The 19,172-nt window shown below is 37.0% G+C and overlaps 1 protein-coding gene and 1 long non-coding RNA gene across 7 annotated transcripts in view; both read right to left on the bottom strand.

Moving 5' to 3' along the window:
* Positions 1-156: 156 nt before the first annotated feature.
* LOC115598241 lies at positions 157-1,808 on the bottom strand. The gene is made up of 3 exons (XR_003987515.1): positions 1,679-1,808; positions 723-871; positions 157-606 (listed from the first exon to the last, which is right to left on the bottom strand). It is a non-coding gene; the product is annotated as an uncharacterized LOC115598241 (long non-coding RNA).
* Positions 1,809-7,847: 6,039 nt separating this feature from the next.
* Positions 7,848-19,172, bottom strand: part of SLC7A2 (solute carrier family 7 member 2) — a 43,135-nt gene continuing 31,810 nt past the window's right edge. For 5 of the 6 annotated variants that reach the window (XM_030449610.1, XM_030449606.1, XM_008491840.2 and 2 more), the window contains 6 exons: positions 16,802-16,941; positions 13,088-13,190; positions 11,739-11,944; positions 11,246-11,412; positions 10,222-10,330; positions 7,848-9,619 (listed from right to left, as the gene is read on the bottom strand). In XM_030449610.1, the coding sequence (XP_030305470.1) occupies positions 9,429-9,619; positions 10,222-10,330; positions 11,246-11,412; positions 11,739-11,944; positions 13,088-13,190; positions 16,802-16,941 (916 nt within the window). In that variant the 3' untranslated portion in view covers positions 7,848-9,428. Of the gene's footprint in view, positions 9,620-10,221; positions 10,331-11,245; positions 11,413-11,738; positions 11,945-13,087; positions 13,191-16,257; positions 16,395-16,801; positions 16,942-19,172 lie in introns of all 6 variants that reach the window. The other variant, XM_030449608.1, reaches the window with a different exon arrangement.

Genomic DNA, 19,172 nt, shown 5'->3' with positions numbered 1-19,172 from the left:
GGCCTCTCCCGACCAAATCCCCGCTTCTTCCCGGCGGGAGGAACGACCCGCGACGCCCCACAGGTAGGGCCGACCGAGCGGGTGCCCGCGCAGAGCCATCCCTGCCAGCCGGGGCACCTGCTGCCGCTCCGCTCTCCTCTCACGGGGCTTCGGTTCCCCGTCACCAGCCTGAACTCTGAACCCCCCCCCTCCGCGGCTCCACACCGGGAGGTTTAACACGGCGGCATTTCCCCCGCCTTGGGTATCGGTGCCCCGGGCAGCACAGGCCCGTGGCACTTCAGCGGGACTCCATGTAACCTTAGGGACACCTGTGGAAGTTGATGGCTTCGATGAGCTGGTGGGTGACAGCTGTGCTTTGGGCCGGTGGCTGGATCCTCAGAGGGCAGCAGAGTGTGAGAGCCATGTGGGTTACACATCACAGAATCCATGTGAGGGGTTGGAAAGGACCTTGAAAGATCATCAAGTCCAACCCCCAGCCAGAGCAGGATCACCTAGTGCAGGTCACACAGGAGCACATCCAGGCAGGTTTTGAATGTCTTCAGAGAAGGAGACTCAACAAGTGACCCCACAGATGGACATCAGGCAAAGATCTGTGTTGGACTAAGACTGCAAAAATACATTTTTAAGTCAAACTATTGTACTTATTCCAGCCTGCCAAGCAAAGTCATCCTGAAAGCCTGCTCAGGAAGTGCTGCCTGACACTGGAAACAAGGAGTACCTACATGCTGCTATTTGGAGCTCCACAATCTGTGATACAGTCTTCACTTATCATTGATGCCTTTGTGAAGCAGATCAATAGGGCGCTGGTATCACTTCACGGCTTAAAGATGAACATGGTAGAGGAAGCTGTTTCTTGAAACCTGAGGGTTTCCTTGGAGAAGGGAGAAGAAAACATGACTGCAGGGCCCACTGCAGGTATTACAGAATCAGTCACAAAATTGCTACACTTGGAAAAGACCACTAAGATCAACATGTCCAACTGTCAGCATCCACCCTTAATACAATATATGTATCAATATCTGTATCACCCACTACAGTGTGTCCTGAAGTACTTCATCTACACTTTTTTTCAACACTCCACCATCTCCCTGGGCAGCCCATTCCAACACCTAACTACTCTCTCAGTAAAGAAGTTCTTCCTCAGATCTAGTCTAAACCTCCCTTGATGTAACTTCAGGCCATTTCCCCTAGTCCTATCATTGTTCACTTGAGAGGAGAGGCCAGCACCCAGCTCCCTACAACCTCTTTTCAGATAGTTGTAGAGAGAAATAAGGTCTCTCAGCTACAAGGTAGATGCAGGGCAGGGCAAAGATGCTGTCCTGGGAGGAGGAAAAGGGCTGTCAGAGGTCACAAGTGAACGCTGTGCTAGACAAGAGTACAGTCCAGTGTAAATCAGAATAGAATAAATGAGTAATGTCCTTGGCCACAGGTCCACGGGCATAGCAGATGTGAGAGTAGTGTTTACAGATATAAAAGGAAGTCTAGGCTTTGTCTGCAGCCATTAAAAAGTTACAAGGCATATACATAATGCTCCTTTGCCCTCGTAAATACATATACCTGCTGAGTTCAGAGACCTGCTTGCCTGAGCCTGCTCTAACACTTCACCTTGGGGTATCTGGGAAGTGATAAACCAGCCAGTGGGGCCCACCTGTGAAGTAAGATGATGAAATTTCCTCACCTCTTTTTCATTCTACAGTCCTTTTAGAGCTCTGCCTAGAACTGCTTAGGGGTACCTGAGTATACATCAACATATCTAAACATTTCTTCTACTACCTGTAAAAAATTAAGAAAAATTTTTTCTGTTCCTCCAGGATATTTTTGAAGTTCAAGACTGCTTCCCCTTTTAAATGGCTAGAATACCACCAAGTACTATATTCTGAAAAAGTTACCATTGTTTGAGAGGAAATGCACCTCAGAGCTAACTCAGCAAAGATGTATAGTATAAACTGAAAATTTGCATTGAACCATTCACAACTCCTGCTGCTGCTGAAGCATGGGGTTTTTTCTGTCATCTGCAAAACTGCTGGCTATAATTCTTATCTACTTTCCTAGGTCAATTTTTCCTTCTCCCTTCACACAGGGTAGGTCAATGATCTAATGGTGACAGGGATCCAAATGTTAGTATATTTTAGAAAATATAGGCTGCATTAATTTTAGGACATATCTAAGCTGACATATGCTCTCTTCCTGTGTAGATATACAATGAATAAAGTCATGTTATTAATTTTAAATTTCCTAGTTTAGAAAGGATATGCACAAAAAACCCCAAAGAGTTACATTTTCATTTATAGTAACCAGAAAAGCCTACATGTAACTCATGTCAGGACAACTTAATGGCATCACTTGAGTAAACCAATATATTGTTTCAGATCAATGTTTTAAATGGGATATTTGCACTAATTGTCTTCATTTAGATCAGTGGCTGTATTCCCACTGCTTCACTGGACCACGATTTTCAAGTTCATCATTAGTAAATCTGTATGTACCATAAGGTGATAACTGAAAACTTTAAAAGGAGTTATTCAAAAGAGCTGCATCTCAGAAAAACCCTCAGAGTCATAGTTACTCTTAAGTCTTTGAACAAAGATAACTCCTCAAATGTCTTTACAAACTGTGCCTAATAATAAGCTTGCCCTGGGAGTGTGGTTCTTGGAGTCAAGGTTATTGTTATCCGTTACCCAAACTCATACTTTTCTTCTTCAGATATACCCACAGTACTATTAAAAGTTTTTTGGGGGTTGGTTTTGTTTGGGTAGTTGGTTGGTTTTGTTTTGGGGTGGGGTTTTTTTGTGGGGGGTTGTTTTGTTTTTGTTTTTTCCAAAAAAAAAAAAAAAAAGGGAAAAGGAGAAAACAGCAAGTTTATCCATCCAGCTCTGGGGTTGGATGCTGTCAGGACAAGGCTTGGTGCTTCAGAAAGTTGAGCACTACAAACGCTGAGGGCTGCTCGCTCCATCTGGAAATCAAACCTAACATCATCCCTGGTTTGGCACTGGAAGACAAAATGCCCAAAGGGTGTTATTCTCTGTTTCAGCTAGTTCTTGAGTGCTTGGAAGCAAGTATGAAACAAATGCTGATACTATCCCCATCTCCAGATCACTAAAAAAAAAAAAAGATTTAAACATTAAACATGGTGGTTGTTTTTTCCTCTATAAAGTCAATATGAGCTATACATTTTAAATTAGTTATTACTTATATAATGTAATTACATTAGATATTTGACACACTAATTATTATTAAATCACTATATTATTTTAATCTTTACAAAAACTGTAGTGTTTGGTTTGTTATAGCTGTCCTATGAAGTACATACAAGTGATATTTAGCTTTATTAAAAAATACCAAACAAATGCACAATTGTTATCCCATGAAGCATATGTTACAATAAATGAAAAGCAATGTGATTTCCATCAGAATTTGGAACTAAAGTAACTAAAAGTATCACTGATTACAATTCTATTGTAAAAGTGAAAAAAAAAGCACCATATTTTAAAATATAAATATTTTTACATTCATAGAAATTCAAGAATTTTCATTTTGGTTGGTAGAGCACATCAAAGAAATACAGATTTGTAGTTAAGTTGCATCATAATAAGTTCTATCTACATTTTAAATGCTCAGCAGCATATAATACAGAAATAATAATTACAATGTACATAAGAACAAAAGGAAACATTAAAATGCATATGAACAGTAATGTTTTAAAATGATGCAAACGTAACTACTTTTAAAGATATGTAACACATTTCATGCTTTACTTTCTATTAAGACAAAAGAAAAAAGCCCTCATAAACATTCAAAACCTTTTATCTTTTGTCCTGACTCTAACTCAGCTTGGTGAAGCTGGAGTTTACCTGGCACAAGGCTCAATGAAAACATACAAAGACAACAGAATTTGTCCAACTCACAATAAAAATAATAAAATCTATATGGAGTTCTTTTAACATGTGTCTGTACAGAAAAATCCTTTGACTTAGCTAATGTTAAGGAGTTTGACTTCTAAAATTACATGGGAAACAGATGGGAGATGGCAAAGACATTGTATGTTGCTTTGGAAAGGCCCAACTATTAAAATTGCAGAGGTCCTCAAAACATGTACCACAAAGAAGTACTAGAGGCTCAGGAAATTAAAAACAAATACAAAGATTCTACACTGTGTGAAATACCTCCTGCTCTTTCTGTGAAATACAGATTTGCCTAACTAATCCAAATGCTTTCAATGAGCATACTGCAATTTGTACAAACTTCCTGGCAAGTCTAGCAAGAATTAGGGCCCAAGAGCACTGAAAGGTGCTTTTATTTTCTTTTTCTATATAATCAAGTAACACATGCCAGCCATCATGTGAATTAAATTCCTACTGCACAAATGCACCTCAGTGTCAAAGGTGTTGCCCCCAATTAAAACAACTGTACAGCCCCACACAGATTTCCTGCCCTGTCACAGATTTCACCAGGTTGTATCTTGGGATGCTTACAGCACATCTGATATTGACACTTATATTTCTATCTTTGGATAAAATTTAGGGAAAAGGTGTCTAGACTTGCACATTTATTGAATAAAATACAATATACATTTAACATTTACCAATTTTTGCCACTGAATTAACTGTATCATTTGATGTTTCTGGATGGCATAGTTAAATTCCTAAGTACATAAAGTAACCCTGTGTCACTGGTATTGACATTTATTACTGGTAATTCTCTAACAGCAGATAATTTAATTGTCATTAAGATATGGTGACATAAACATACTGTGACAGATTTCAGGAAATCTTATCTGGCATTTGTTGTGCAGGAAAAAGCACACTACTATTTACAAAATAGTTTTATCCAGGATAATGGACAATGAAATCTAAGATACCTCATAATATCTCCTGTTGAAGAATTAGAACTGGAATAACCACAAAAATACCACTTTCATTAACAAGAACTACAGATGAATCTTACCTCTTATCCCCCAGAACAAAATAGATGTTTAGCATATATATATATATATATATATACATGCTTTGACTTACTTTCTTAAATCAAACTAGATAAGAGTAATTCCTCTATCTAAAGGCACACACAGACTCTACAAACGAAAATATATGTTTTGGAGGATTTTTTTCCACAAAGGCAATATAAAAAAAAACCCAATAAGCTATCTCCAACAATAAGTATTTCATATCAACACATATTATTTGCACAGAACAATTTACAGAACAGTATCAACAACTATGTTAAAAAATACCAACAATTTAATTTCCTCTGGACCTCTGCTTCAGCTGCTCTCTCAGCAAACACAGACACAGAGCAAATGTAAGAACAAACCCAGGATCTGTTTCACACACAGCTCCTGTGTAAGCAAGCACAAGCAATGTCAGTCCTTCACACACTCTGCTCCCAGTAAAGCAACTGGAATTTCAGTATTGCATATATAAAATGCATACTGATATTACCATAAGCATCTTCCTTCTGCCTTGTCATGTTCATACTCAGCCACTGACTATAATGACTTTAACAACACACACACATGTAAATAAACTCTTCACAGTTGAAGCAACCTATTTAATTTTAATTTCATTTTACATCTCATTAGTTAAGTGGATATTTCCTGTGCTGCAGTCGCTCCCATCTCCTTTTCTATATTTGTATAGGCACATTTTTCTATCTGTCTATAATTAATTTCTTTAACAAGGGAAGAAACATTTATAAAAATGAAAGGAGAAACTGTCAATACACAAAATGTATTATTATTTATTTCTAATATTTCTATACTGTTCCTAATTATTTCCAGAAGGTTTAGCTAGCACTTGCTTCAGTGGAAGTTTGTTATACTGATAGCATCCCTTCAAAGGAAAATTCCAGTGCAGTATATATATATTTTATCATTAAAATTATTAAAAGCACTATGGGCTAATATCAGACAGGTGCAAACATATCAACAGGTGTGCACACACATATTCTATATTATGGCCTTGAAGGGGAAAATGGGATTTTCTTTGCACATCACAGAACAGCAGTAGTTTGCATCTTGGGAGCCTACCTTGTCCGTTCTGTGGCATCAGCAACCATAGAAAAAAGACCTCTCTGCTTCCCACACACCAAGATGTATAAGGAATTTTTAAAGAGCAGTGTTTTATGTAAAGACACCATGGAAAAGATCTGCCTCAGCACTGCTGACTTCCTTCCAAAGCAATGGAATTTTTTTGTACCTAAGGACTTAAGCTGAGTTCTGGTCAAGACAGGCTAAGAATGTCACCTTGAAGTACAACTACTGAAGAAGCTGTGCTTCAGGAGAAGTGTCAGCTTCTGTATGTCAAGTACTTGTGGCATTACAAACAACCAAACATACATTCAATTACACAGTGGTTTGGTTATTTTAAAATAAAACCTTTGTTTTGATGTATCTAAGGATTACTATATTGGATTCAAGAGCCTAAGGAAAAGGACTTGGGAGTGTTGGTGGATGAGAAGTTCAACATGAGCCATCAGTGTATGCTTACATCCCAGAAAGCTGACTGGATCCTTGGCTGTATCAAGAGAAGTGTGGCCAGCAGGTCAGGGAAGTGATTCTTCCCCTCTGCTCTGCTCTTGTGAGACCCCACCTGGAGCACTGCATCCAGTTCTGGAGCCCCTGATACAAGAAAGACATGGATTTGCTGGAGTGTGTCCAGAGGAGAGGGCCATGAGGATGATCAGAGGGCTGGAGCACCTCTCCTGTGAGGACAGACTGAGAGAGTTGGGGTTATTCAGTCTGGAGAGGTGAAGGCTCTGAGGAGACCTTATTGTAGCTTCCAGGATCTGGAGGGGGCCCACAAGAAAGCTGGTGAGGGACTTTTTAGGATGTCAGGTAGTGATAGGACTGAGGGGAATTCACACTTAGAGGAGGGTAGATTTAGATTAGAAGTAAGGAAGAAGTTCTTCACCATTAGGGTGGTGAGACACTGGAACAGGTTGGCCAGAGAGGTGGTGGAAGCCCCATCCCTGAAAGTTTTTAAGGCCAGGCTGGACAGGGCTCTGAGCAACCTGATCTAGTGGGAGGTGTCCCTGCCCATGGCAGGGGCGTTGGAACTAAGTGATCTTAAACAACCCTTCCAACCCTGAAAATTCTATGATTCTAAATTCTTAAATGACAAAAGAATCATGTTTGAAATATTAGACATTTTTGGCATAAAACTGGGCCTCAGTACAATTACAACTGACACAGACAGGTTTTTCATTTACTGAATAGTGGTACTGAAAATTATCCATAGATCTAGGAACTGCCCTGAGAATTCCTATCTATTCCTATCAACCAAATACTTTCTAAGCAGATTAACTACTTGTATTAGTCTAACACAAAGTCTGAGTTTTTCTTTAATGGCATCTTGCAAATGATCAATCTTGGAAAGAAGTACCAAAAAGTTTATGATCAGTTCTAGATCGATTACGATTTAATAAAAAACAGTACCCCATTACCATCTGCCCTATAGTTTCTCCTCATTCTCTGTGCCCAGTCCACTTTTAAGGACCAACACTGGCTAGAACAGGCCTTAGGACAACAGCAGTTGCAGTTGGAGGATGCAGTTGAGCATTTTCCCTATTGCATGCCTCTCGGGTTTTCAGGTTGCTGCTCCTCACTCTGAGCACTCAGCAGAGGCCACACAGCAGCAGCAGCAGCAGCACACAGGGACCCCCCTGCTCCCTCTCTCCCAGGTCAAGCTCAGAGGAAAAGATGAAGCTGAAAACCTCAGACCTGCTCCATGGCGAAGCACTTCTGCTTCTGCCCTTTAACATTCAGGCATGCTGCTCTTGCAATAGAAGTCCTTTTAAGATTAAAAAGCATGAATCTAGTTCCATCTAGTTCCTTTTTTTTTTTTTTTTTAATTCTAGCTCTTTTAAAAAGTAAGGTGCATTTCCATGTCAACCAACATAGCTCTCAGGAGATCTACAGATTTATATCTAAAAAGAGATTACTACCAATAATCAGTACCAGGAACAGACTACAACATTCCATGACAAGTTCAATGCAGTTCTTACTTTAGGAAAGTTATTTTTATAAGTACACTTTTGCAAACTAAATTCATGTTATGGAATCCTTCATGGGACACTCAGCTTATCAGTTGATGAGGAAAAGGTGCTAAAATATCTGGGTCCCTTTGAACAGGTGACTACTTTTATGTTTAAAGAAGAACAGTTTCCATTTTTGCTAGCTTTAAAGTAATTGTTCACTCAGAAAAAAACTAATTGTTCACTCAAAAAAATAAGAACTGCCACAACAGTTTGGCTTTTTACATAAAAAGCATTTGGACAGCCTAGCCACATGAATGGTTTTGTGGATATAGGCTTGGCTCACAAAAAACTGTTATGCTAACATATGTTTAAGGCTTAGTGAAACACTGAAATTCTGTTTTGACAAGAATTTTTTCCAAAGCATGGGCCTCTGTTTTTTTAATCCCTCTTTCCATCTTAAAAGAAGGATGGGATTTTGTACATCCATTATTCCTAGGAGAAGCAATGTGTAACAGCCAATCTCAGAAATACCAGCCCTGGTACATGGCAAAGAATATGAAAGTATAGGGGTAATAAACAAGTAGTAAAGAGGAAAACTTGATTGCTACATGTAAGTACCACATTATGTAGTCAGAGATAAAATTGTGGCCCTTCTGAAATCAGAAGCACAATATTTGCTAAATCACATACGAATGTCACTGTCACTTCTGTGACCAACAGATTATATTTCATATTCTGCTCTTGCAGATAATAACATAACTACTCTTGAAAGTATTATTTTATACACATACCATCTCTGAAAGGAAAGGAATTCACATAAGTAGAAATCTTGAATTCTATTTAGAAGGATTTGAAGCTTTTGAAGTATCTTCACTGTAGAATTCTCCATGACTATTGATTAGTAAAGGTAAGCAATTAATTTTTTTTGCACAAATATATGATCCTCTACTTTTTGCAAAATATCAGATCTGTTCAATTACCATTCATTCTGTAAATACTTCCCAGGTATGTCTGCAATTTATCTCCTGTAAGAGTTACTTCTGTAGAAAAAAAGAGAGCTATTAGGTTGTGACCAAAACACATACCAGATATAAGAAGAAGGTACAAAAGGCACTCATGTTCATAATGCAGTGTCAAACGCTTAGAACTTCGGGCAAGCATTTCTAAAATTCTTCTTATTTTATGATTACCAGTAATTGTGGATGACAGTTCAAATAATGCATCCAAATTTTTGCTTGCCAAAAGGTACTTCTCTTGTTTGGTTTTTAATTTAAATATTAGTCTCCATGCTGTCCGTTCTGAAATGAAGATGGATTAGCAGCTTGTCCAAAATGTCAGCCAGGCCTTGTAATAAACACTTTCAAGAAGCACAATGTTGGCAAAAAATTTCTGGCATTTCAATCCGCAAGTAAAACGTCAATTGAAGGTGTAAAAGATTTGTATTTTTGCATACATTAACATTCACTTGTCCTCTCATTTGCAAGAAACTGATCACTTTCATTTGCATTTTCAGGATCATCCACTTCTTCCACAGGGTTCTTTTCTTGCAGGCCACTATTTTCTGAACAAGAATCATCATCATCTCTATCACTACGATGACCTTCAAGACTGTGCCTGATGCCATAAGCAAAGTAAATGAGGAAGCCTTCCAAAAGGAAAAAAAAAAAAGTTAATAGGTTTTCAGGCAAGTACTGCACCAAAAAAATAGTTATTCAATGACAGAACATATTTTGCAAAAGTTTGTCTTCTTCTGAGTAGGAACTCATGCTCCAGCTCTTCACTATTTCTATGGAAAGTGCAGGCACTGAATCACAGTGCATTGTTTTTGCATAACTGAATGCTCTGACAGGTCATGGAAACTACTCTCTCTAACTTATGTCTAGATGGAATTAATGTAATTTTCCACATCTTAAAGGAGAATTACTGATGTACTTGGAAGAAAACTGTTACAAACACATCTCTGCAAAATTTCAGCTATACTTACTTGGAAAAAAAAAAAAGTGGCTTATTGTAATTCATCCTGTAACTTAGATTCTATTACCTCAACTTTAAAACTTTATTTACAATTTTGACTCCATATAAATACCCCTTCTGAAGCACGTTCTTGTTTTGATCAGAAATATTTGCTGACTTACTAAAACACTGGCTTTTGTTCAGATATTTAAAGGAAGAGAAAAAAAAATATTCTAAGATGAGATTCATAAATCCTAACGTTAAGAGGTGGTTGAAATGACCAGAAGTACCTACCAAGTGCCATCCAGAAGCTAAATCTGATCCAAGTGTCTCCACTTAATTGTACCATCAAGTAAATATTTACTAGGATACTGAATGCTGGCAAAAATGGCAATAGAGGAACCTAAAAGGAAATTTTTAATATGTCTGTGGCATTAAATGTCACACTTAAGTTATACAACTCAAACTAGATGCTAACACATCTACTCATTAAAAAGAACAGGAAATTTTTCATCTTGAAATATAATGGCATTTTTATTCTCACTGGGTTTAAGTACTGGTATCTACATATCTTAAACTTTTAAAATAAGTTATTTTAAAAATATATTCTTTCAGGCTGTGTAGAAAAACTTTCCAGTTTGTGCTGAACATGCACTAATGAATTCCTGAATCTAGAGCTGAAAAATATTATTTTTGTAAATTCCTTCTTTCTGTTGTTCCCCTCCACAGTTTCATCAAATTCCCTGACCTTCATCACTATACTTCATTATTTCCATTAAAGACTTGATTAAATTAATGATCTTAGAACATAAGTTTAAACTCAAAATGAGAGGGACATACCACGGGAGGTACAAACTGTATTGTCCAAAACACTAGATGCAAACCAAATGAGTGCACCCTGATCAATTTCTGAATTATTTTCCAGTTTCTAAGCATTTAAATTACTTATGTTTCAGCAATGTGCACTCTGGGAATATGTCTAAAAGAATACCTAACAGATCTGCTGCCAGATTCACTTGTTGCAGCAGCAGCTGTTCACACCAGCATCAGTGATACAGCTGTTTTCTGCAGACATACTCCTATGGATGTCACACTTTTCAATCTGTGGGTAATGAAAAGCTTTCTCTTGTGCTGAAAAGATCTGAAGGGGACTGCACATGCCATAAGCATCCACTACCCTTGTCTTCACCAAAAACCTGCAATATTGGCAGTGTAGTAAAGAAAGACTGCCTGGAAAAGGACCATCCGTACCCCTCCCACTTGTCAGAATCCATCCAAGCCACTCATTAGCACGTAACATAGAGAATGTGTCATTCACCATAAAGGCCACTTTCTGCTGGTTCTGAGGCTGCCTTTGGATGAGGAGAATGGTAGCTATGAAGGACATCACCAGCACAGCAAGAAGGCCAATACTCCAGGGCTCCAAGTTAACAATGAAATGAATCCCGTAAGTCGCGAGGACACTCAAGCCACAAACCAAGAAAGCTGTGTAAAAAGCAAAATGATGGAAATGGGAAAGAGGTCACTTAATCACTGCACTGAAGAGGAAGTGACTTTTAAGAAGAATGATAGCAATTCTTCAGTATGAAATATTATAATTAAAGTGTTTAATTAAAGGAAAATATATGAGAGTACAGATTAAATTCATCAAGAACTATAAAAGCTATAGTGTCTGGAGACACTACAAATGAATGGCACATTATTGATGACTGAAAGAATGTGTGTTATCACTGGATTTTTAATTTTGTCTTTAATAAAATTCTATTATTAATGCTAATGCATTATATGAGTTTGGGTAGCTGAATACTTACCTAACAGACCCACTAAAAAGTTAACAGTAGTTGCAGTCTGCTCTGTAGGTAAACTGGATGGGTTAATCAGGGCCTGAAAACTGAAGTTACTCTCTTGTATCATATTTATCTGTGATTCGCTTACTGCAGATTTCCTTTCTGAAGCAGCCAAGGCTGCTTTTTCTTGAGAATATTTTGGTTTCTCATAGCTTAAACTGGGTTGGTACCTATGCACAAAAAACCAGGATCATAAAAAAAATTAAGATTCATTTGGGATTAGAAGTAGTATGACTCTAGGAATCTATTTAAATACTAAATTCTTTGCTGTAGAGACTTTGGCTTTCTCAATTTTTATCTTCACTGCAGCAGCATATATTAGTCACTATCATATGTAACAAACTATCATGACTCACATTTTTGGATGGGTTTATTTGGGGTTTTTTTTTGGCAGGTTTTTAAGCTATGCAAATGCACCAATGGGTCAGATAAATGAGCAGTATTTTACAAAAACAGGGGACAACCTGGTGGCCAATGGCAGGGAAAGGGTAGGAAAGCTTCCTTCAGTAGTGGCAAGTTAATTCTCCCATACTGTAAGAGGCATACTAAGTGGCATAAACTGAAACTCTACATCTGCTTTGTTAGAACTTGAGTATTTATAAAAAATATGTATGTTAATTAAGTAGCTGTGGGATAAAACATCCTTCTCTAAAGTGTTAATTATCAAAACATTTAATTTGATTTGGATTTAAGCTGTTACCCTTTTGAAAGTTATCAATGTAGCCTTTAGTAATAAAGAAGGACTTTCTAAGATAAAAAGAGCAATGTATAATTAAGTGAGCTTTACAAACAGAACAGATACCAGAATTTACTGACAAGTATTTATCATCCCCCTCGCTGAGAGAGCATCTTTGTACTCTCTTCCAGGGCTACCACATCTTGAAACACTTCTCTGGCTTTAGGTTTCTGACTAGGGTAATACAAAGCAATTATTTGAACTTATTAATCCTGTGAACTACCTTGAACATCCTTTCACATACAGCTCCCCATGATGGGACAGACTTGATGTACAGCATATATAAAATCACCATTCATTAAATTTTGGCCACATGCTTACAACTAGTACCTTTGGGACTAACACTTCAACCAATTCATTTTCTGGAATAGAAAAGGTGTCAGGAAGTTTCACATGAAGCTTTGACTTGACTTTCTTTGATTAATCTATACTTCTTAGTAATTATGTATATGCATACAGCTAACTTTTAAACACTTAGCTATCTAGCAAAAATATACACTGTAAATTCAACTTCTCTTTATATATTGATCAACACAAAATAAACCACAGTAGGACAGAAAGGATGAGTTTGACTCACCTAAGAATGAGGACACAAGTTGCCACAAGTGAATAAGCAAGAAGTGTGCCAATAGACATCATATCCACTAAAGCTTTCAGGTCAAACAGAAATGCCATTATAGCTAAAAAACAAAATGCAAAAATTATGTTAGGATAACGTATTAAGAGCTAAGGTTTTAAAATCTGACAGCAGACTAACTTTAAATTGTTCTACTGATAGCATTTTTAGTGAAACCATGGTAAACCTTAAAAACAACATTTTTGAAGTCATCATCAGCATTCCCAAACTTAATTCCCTACGTCTGGAAATCTCACTCATATAGTTATGCACTCATGAGCCAGAGTCATGCTGCATAATCAAATTATTCTTACTGGATTTATTTAGATGCAAGTATCTGCATACATGGCTTGTTGAATTGGGGCCATATTAGAAATAAAGTTTTGTAAATGAACATACAGGTCCTGCAATAGACTCTCAGCAAAGCTGAGAGGATGTCCCTGCAAAACTGGGGTACAGAGATCCAATCCATTAAGTCACTAGTAGGTAAAATTTCTGCTGAACTCAGAAGAGCTCTATGTAAAGAGGACTTTCAGGAGTTGTCTCAAATAAAATAACTTTATGGGTTTAAAAAATTCACTATGGTTTAAAAAAATTCACTAAAAAATGTTAAGTAGCCTTCAGAAAAGGCCAGTAAAATTGAAAGAATTAATATCCTTAAGGCCATCAAAATCAGAGGCAGAAACTTCTATGATATTGAGAGTAATTATGGCAGTCTTTGTGTTTATAAAAGCTAATGCCCCCTTATTTTGGACATTCTGGAATGTCTTGGTTTTGTCTATGCTCTTTGCACACAGACAAACATAGTTCATAAAGAAAGTAGCACAATTATCACTGAATAAAAGGCTAATGCTAACTGACTTGAACTATAAATGGTCGAAGAACCTCTTAAAATATTTATATTTTATTAACATTATTGAGATGCAGAAAGAATCTATAAATACTTAAGCTTTTCTAACACCAGTAATCTCAACATCAAAAGAAACTATTAAACATAGGACACACTTTTGTACACTGTATGCATATGCACACACAAGTATTTCTATTTTCAGAAATATATAAAATCTTTATATTAGATGTTCATTAATATATTTGTAGACAGGTATAAGTGCACAAACACACATTCCCCTGGTATTTAATCCTGAAGAAAAAAGCATAATGTGATTTTCTGAAAACAAGACTGCTGTGTTACAGAATTTGTATTTCATATGGGAGTCTCCTTTTCTGATGGAGGAAGAAAGACCATCCTGTTTTTAATGACAGTGGATGTTCCTAAATCAAATAAGTCATTTACAGGGTTGAAACTCAAGTATTTCACTGCTTTGCATGCTCAAGAGCATGGGCAAGCAAAGCTGAGGAAGAACAGAACCTGCTATGAATTCATGTACAGTAACTATATTGAATTTTCAATCCTACCTTCAAAGGACAACTTTGTAGCCCAGAGTATTCTTTTACATTAGAACCAAAGTGAAAAACTCCTGCTAGCTCCTGACTAAGAGAAATAAAACCACAGTATCTCTTTTCCAGCTTTCTTAATGTGACTCCAATTGTAAGATGAATTTATGATGAAGAAACCCTGGTCTGACACCACAACATTTTGCCATCTGCAGCTTTGCAATTGCAATTACTGCCTGTAAAAAGGTGAGACACAGTGAGAACCTGACAATTACTCAACTGTAGTCTTGATCTGATAAATTTAACTAAAGGGGCCAATTTCTTAAACCTATGAAACTATTCATGCTACAAATTAATATGAAAGTTAATGTATGCTGTTCCATATATCTGTAACCATTCTGGCAAAAACTATTTATGACCACAGGTTACCAAATCTGCATCTTTTTAAAAACAGAAGAAGAAATTACTCCTTCTCCAGCAGTAGATATAGCTGTCTGCACAGGAGTTGCTGACACACCAAATTTCCCAAACTCTAAAAGCAGTCCAAGGGATGGTTGCAGATACAGTCAGGGATGCATAACTACCTCAGTTTACCATCTGGGTAATATGGTTTTCCTTCTCCTCATCATTACCGTGACTTCAGAAAAAGATGTTCATTTCCACATAAATGCACTTAGAGGGGAAAAGGCCAGTAATGTAAATTCAAGCAACAAAGTCAAAACAAAAAAAAAGTGATTTCTAAGCTATTTGTTTGTATTTTAATCAAAGAAAAAGGAACTGATAATAATGCTTCATGAGGAACTACCCAGACAATGTCTGTGCCCTTCCCACATTATTGTCAAGTACACAGTGTGAGCGGTCCCAGCCTCGTGGCACCTGAGGATGACCCTGACTGTAAATAATATTTTAGTCTGAATTTTGAACTTCTTACTTGAAATAAATTTTAGCCTGGATTACTAAACATCATAGGGCATATATTTCATATTTGAATTACTTTTAGGATTTCTTTATTTGCCTTTCAGCTAAATACTTCTAGAGCTACCAGTTTTCCTGGGTAAGTAAGACACCCTACTGAAAATGACAGTGAAATTTGGGCTACATGTACCTCTGCAAGAAGTAAAGACAAAGGGAAACAGTTGTTTGTTAAGAATGGACAGTAGCTTCCAAAATTCTGTTTTGCTAAAAAAAACCCAACAAAAACAACAAGAAAAACACCTGTGGGCACGTATGTGCATATGTATACGTGCATACAAATGTAATCTCTCAACACACACATACCCCTTCAACCACAATATGAATCCTTATTCTTTAAAAAAAAAAATCACAAAAAGTGATCCTGTTGCAAATGCAGGTTTTGTCTCATGTCTTCTAATTAAAGATGTTTTTTCTCCCCTTATAGATGTGATACAGATATACACCAGATGAGAAAACCCTGTAAGTAGAGCATCAGCCTAAAGAACCCAGATTAAGTTACAAACTTGAAATACAAGAGGCTTATACTAAAAAAAATTAAAAAAAAAAATAAAAAATAATCAATTCTGTGGCATTAAGGGCATCACCACCACCATGATTGGCATGATCTGGAGTTCTCATAACTTTTGATTATTTGATAATTTTATTCCCATTGTACATGCAGGGGAAGTTAACAAGCAGCTCCTTTAAAAATTAAACGTACCATGCACGTGCATAGAGTGTTTAAATCTCAGTTTTAAGTAACACGGGCTTTGAGAGCTTACCAGAGATGACCCCTGCTGTCAAGGTGGCAGAAACTGGTGCCTGCCTCTTATTCACTTTGGCAAGAAAACTAAAGAGTAAACCATCGCGTGCCATGGCAAACAGAATTCGGGGCAAAGGGAACATAGAGCCGAGAAGACTAGAACAGAAAAATGTATAGTTCAAACACAGGTTATTAAAAGCACAATGCTTTACTGGCAAACCCAACTACACAACAAGAAAGCTTGGAAGAGTTAATGGGTTTAGGTATAGTCTTGGTTTAGGCTCTGTGTTGCTGCTCTTCGTTTTTTGCTTGGTTGACTGATGCTCTTGGGTTTGGGTTGTTGCTTATTTTGAACCTAGGCTTTGAAAGCACTTGAGATTAACCAACAAATACAAAATCTGTGGTAGAGAAAAGTTTTACTGCAGTCTACTTTACCTGTTGACAATTAGATTTGATCATTTCAGTCTGAAGCAAATTAAAGCTGCACAACAGTGGTCTGTTTCCATATATGCAACGTGTTTAGCAGTGCACCTCTCTTTACAAGGATCAGCTCTTAGTCTCACCTGCCACTGCACCAGACGACAGAGTAGCAACTAGTGGGGTCTTCGTTTTGGGATTGATTTGAGCTAGACATTTGAAAAGCAACCCGTCCTTCGCCATAGCATAGATTACACGTGGCATTGGGAAAATGGATCCAAGAAGACTAAGTAAAAAGCAAACACATGCAACATGGCAAACAGTTCATGCAGACTTGTATCATGGATAAAAAATGTTAATTAATGGCATGTATAGAAACAAAATTCATGATTGTAAGACAAAATCAGAAAGCCCCATATCCCAAGACGCTACAGATCAGGCACAGATAGAAATATATTTTCCCCTCTAAAGTTGATTTTTAGTTTTTTTTTAATTAATTTAGGCAATGGAATTGCTTCATCAGAGACAATTTGGTTTAGGAAAATAACTTGCCACCTCTGTAGTTCTTGGGCATCAGTGGACCAGAACATCTTCCAGGTCCCACTGAGTTAGCAATTAAGCTTTAGTACGCCTGGAGAAAATCTGTCAGTCAGCAGCAGCAAATCAATAAGCATTAGCAGCATCTCATACTCTGCTCCATGTAAGGCTGCTGATTAACAGTAATTCAAAGAAAGCACCATAGAGTTATACTTGGGTACATTATTTCTTTCAATTAAAGCACCTCTAGCCAAGTTTCATTACGATTGCTTAATTTTTTTTTTAATTAAAGCAAAATAATTTGTATTTGTTATCAGCAGAACACAGAAAGCTTTTAAACTTTTGATAACTCAAAGCTCTTTTTAAAAATACTTCTTAAATTAGGTGGCTTCTTTCCCTCAAGGGGAAATAATTGTGATTAAGAAAACAAAAAACACCAGAAGGAAAAAAGGCAAAATCATATCCAGTATAACCTCTGCAGCAAGCACACTACTTTTTAACCAGGTGAATGGTTGCCTTTTTCAGTTTAGGGAATCAACTATATCACTTACAGAAGGCACAGCTTTTACATACCACAGATCCTAAGTACCTCCAGTAACGCTCATGAGACACAAGCGTTAAGGTTAGACACACATGAGGTAAGCTCCATTCCACATGGATTGATTTTGATGTGTGAATGTCCCTTCCAAAAAAGAATGTTTCCTAAACCAGGGTGACAGTTGATTTTTCAAATAAGAATACTGCTGAAATCCACTGCTAAATTTTTACTGTTGTGGTTCTGTCAAATATATTTATCCCACCCCTCTTTAAATACTTTCACTTGAACAATGAAAATATTAACACATCTTTACACTGAGAAAACAAGTTCACAACATAACATGGTAAGAGGTAACTATATGAACCAAAAGCTATGATCCCAATTTTTGTTTTCTTAATGATACCTTTAACTGAGGAATATAAGATACAATTCCCTTGGTTTTGTTCTGAACTGACATCAGTCAATAGACTGTGCAATTAACCTCTTCATATGAGTAAATGTAATTCTTTAGAATACACTGGAAAAAGAGATCAACTGTACCAATTTCTGAAAAAACATTTTACTCAGTTCGTTTTTTCTCCAATTTTAATTTCTTTAATGTAGTTTCTGCTTATGTCTCACTTTTGCTATTTATCAATATAGAAAAAGATTCAGTAAAACCTTCCAAACCGAGAGGGATCTTGACAATGAGATAGAAAATAACTATAATCCCACAATGAACTGTGCAACTATGACATTCTTCAGTCACTTTTAATGTAATTCTGGAACTAGTTCCTTTTTCTATCTCCTTCTACATAAAAATTCCTTTACACCATTGTCTACAGTCAGCATGCTGTCAGCATTAGGCACATCCTTTTCCTTTGTGGAAAAGCAGCCAAGATTCTGATCATTGAAGCTCATGTAAATTACTCCTTAGCTACATAAGATCAGGTAGAACATTGTCATCTACCCCTAAACTCAAGTATTAAGCAATTTTCCATTCTATGAAAGTGTAGATGGGGGTGTAATATATATGAACACGTACTAATACATCTCATGCCCTCTCTGATCTTTTTAATCAAAGTAACATGTTAAATTCAGGTGGCACCTACAGTTTCACAAAGGGGAATAAATTACATGCTTTTCACAGCTATAATCTACATCTCAAATAACCACTCAGAAACCACAGGAAGGGATGATGTCAGAACACAGTCTGGCTACTGTAGGAAACAGAGACAAGAAATAAAGATGGGGGATGGAGCTAGTTAATCACCTCTTCAATTTTGTCCACAAATACACAGAGCCCATAAAGATGCGGAGCCATTGGGAGTGGACAGCAAGAGAGGACAAAATGAGCAAGGTTTGTTTTGTCAGTTAATAAAGATAATTTGCAAGTCTTACATCTGAAAATACATATTTTAATGAAAAAAAAAAAAAAAAAAATTAGTAACAAGCCAGAGGTG

This window comes from Calypte anna, chromosome 4A, assembly GCF_003957555.1.
Source record: "Calypte anna isolate BGI_N300 chromosome 4A, bCalAnn1_v1.p, whole genome shotgun sequence".
Taxonomy (NCBI): Eukaryota; Metazoa; Chordata; class Aves; order Apodiformes; family Trochilidae; genus Calypte; species Calypte anna.
The sequence above is the reverse complement of the archived record's forward strand: the minus strand, read 5'-3'. Positions and strand labels throughout refer to the sequence as shown.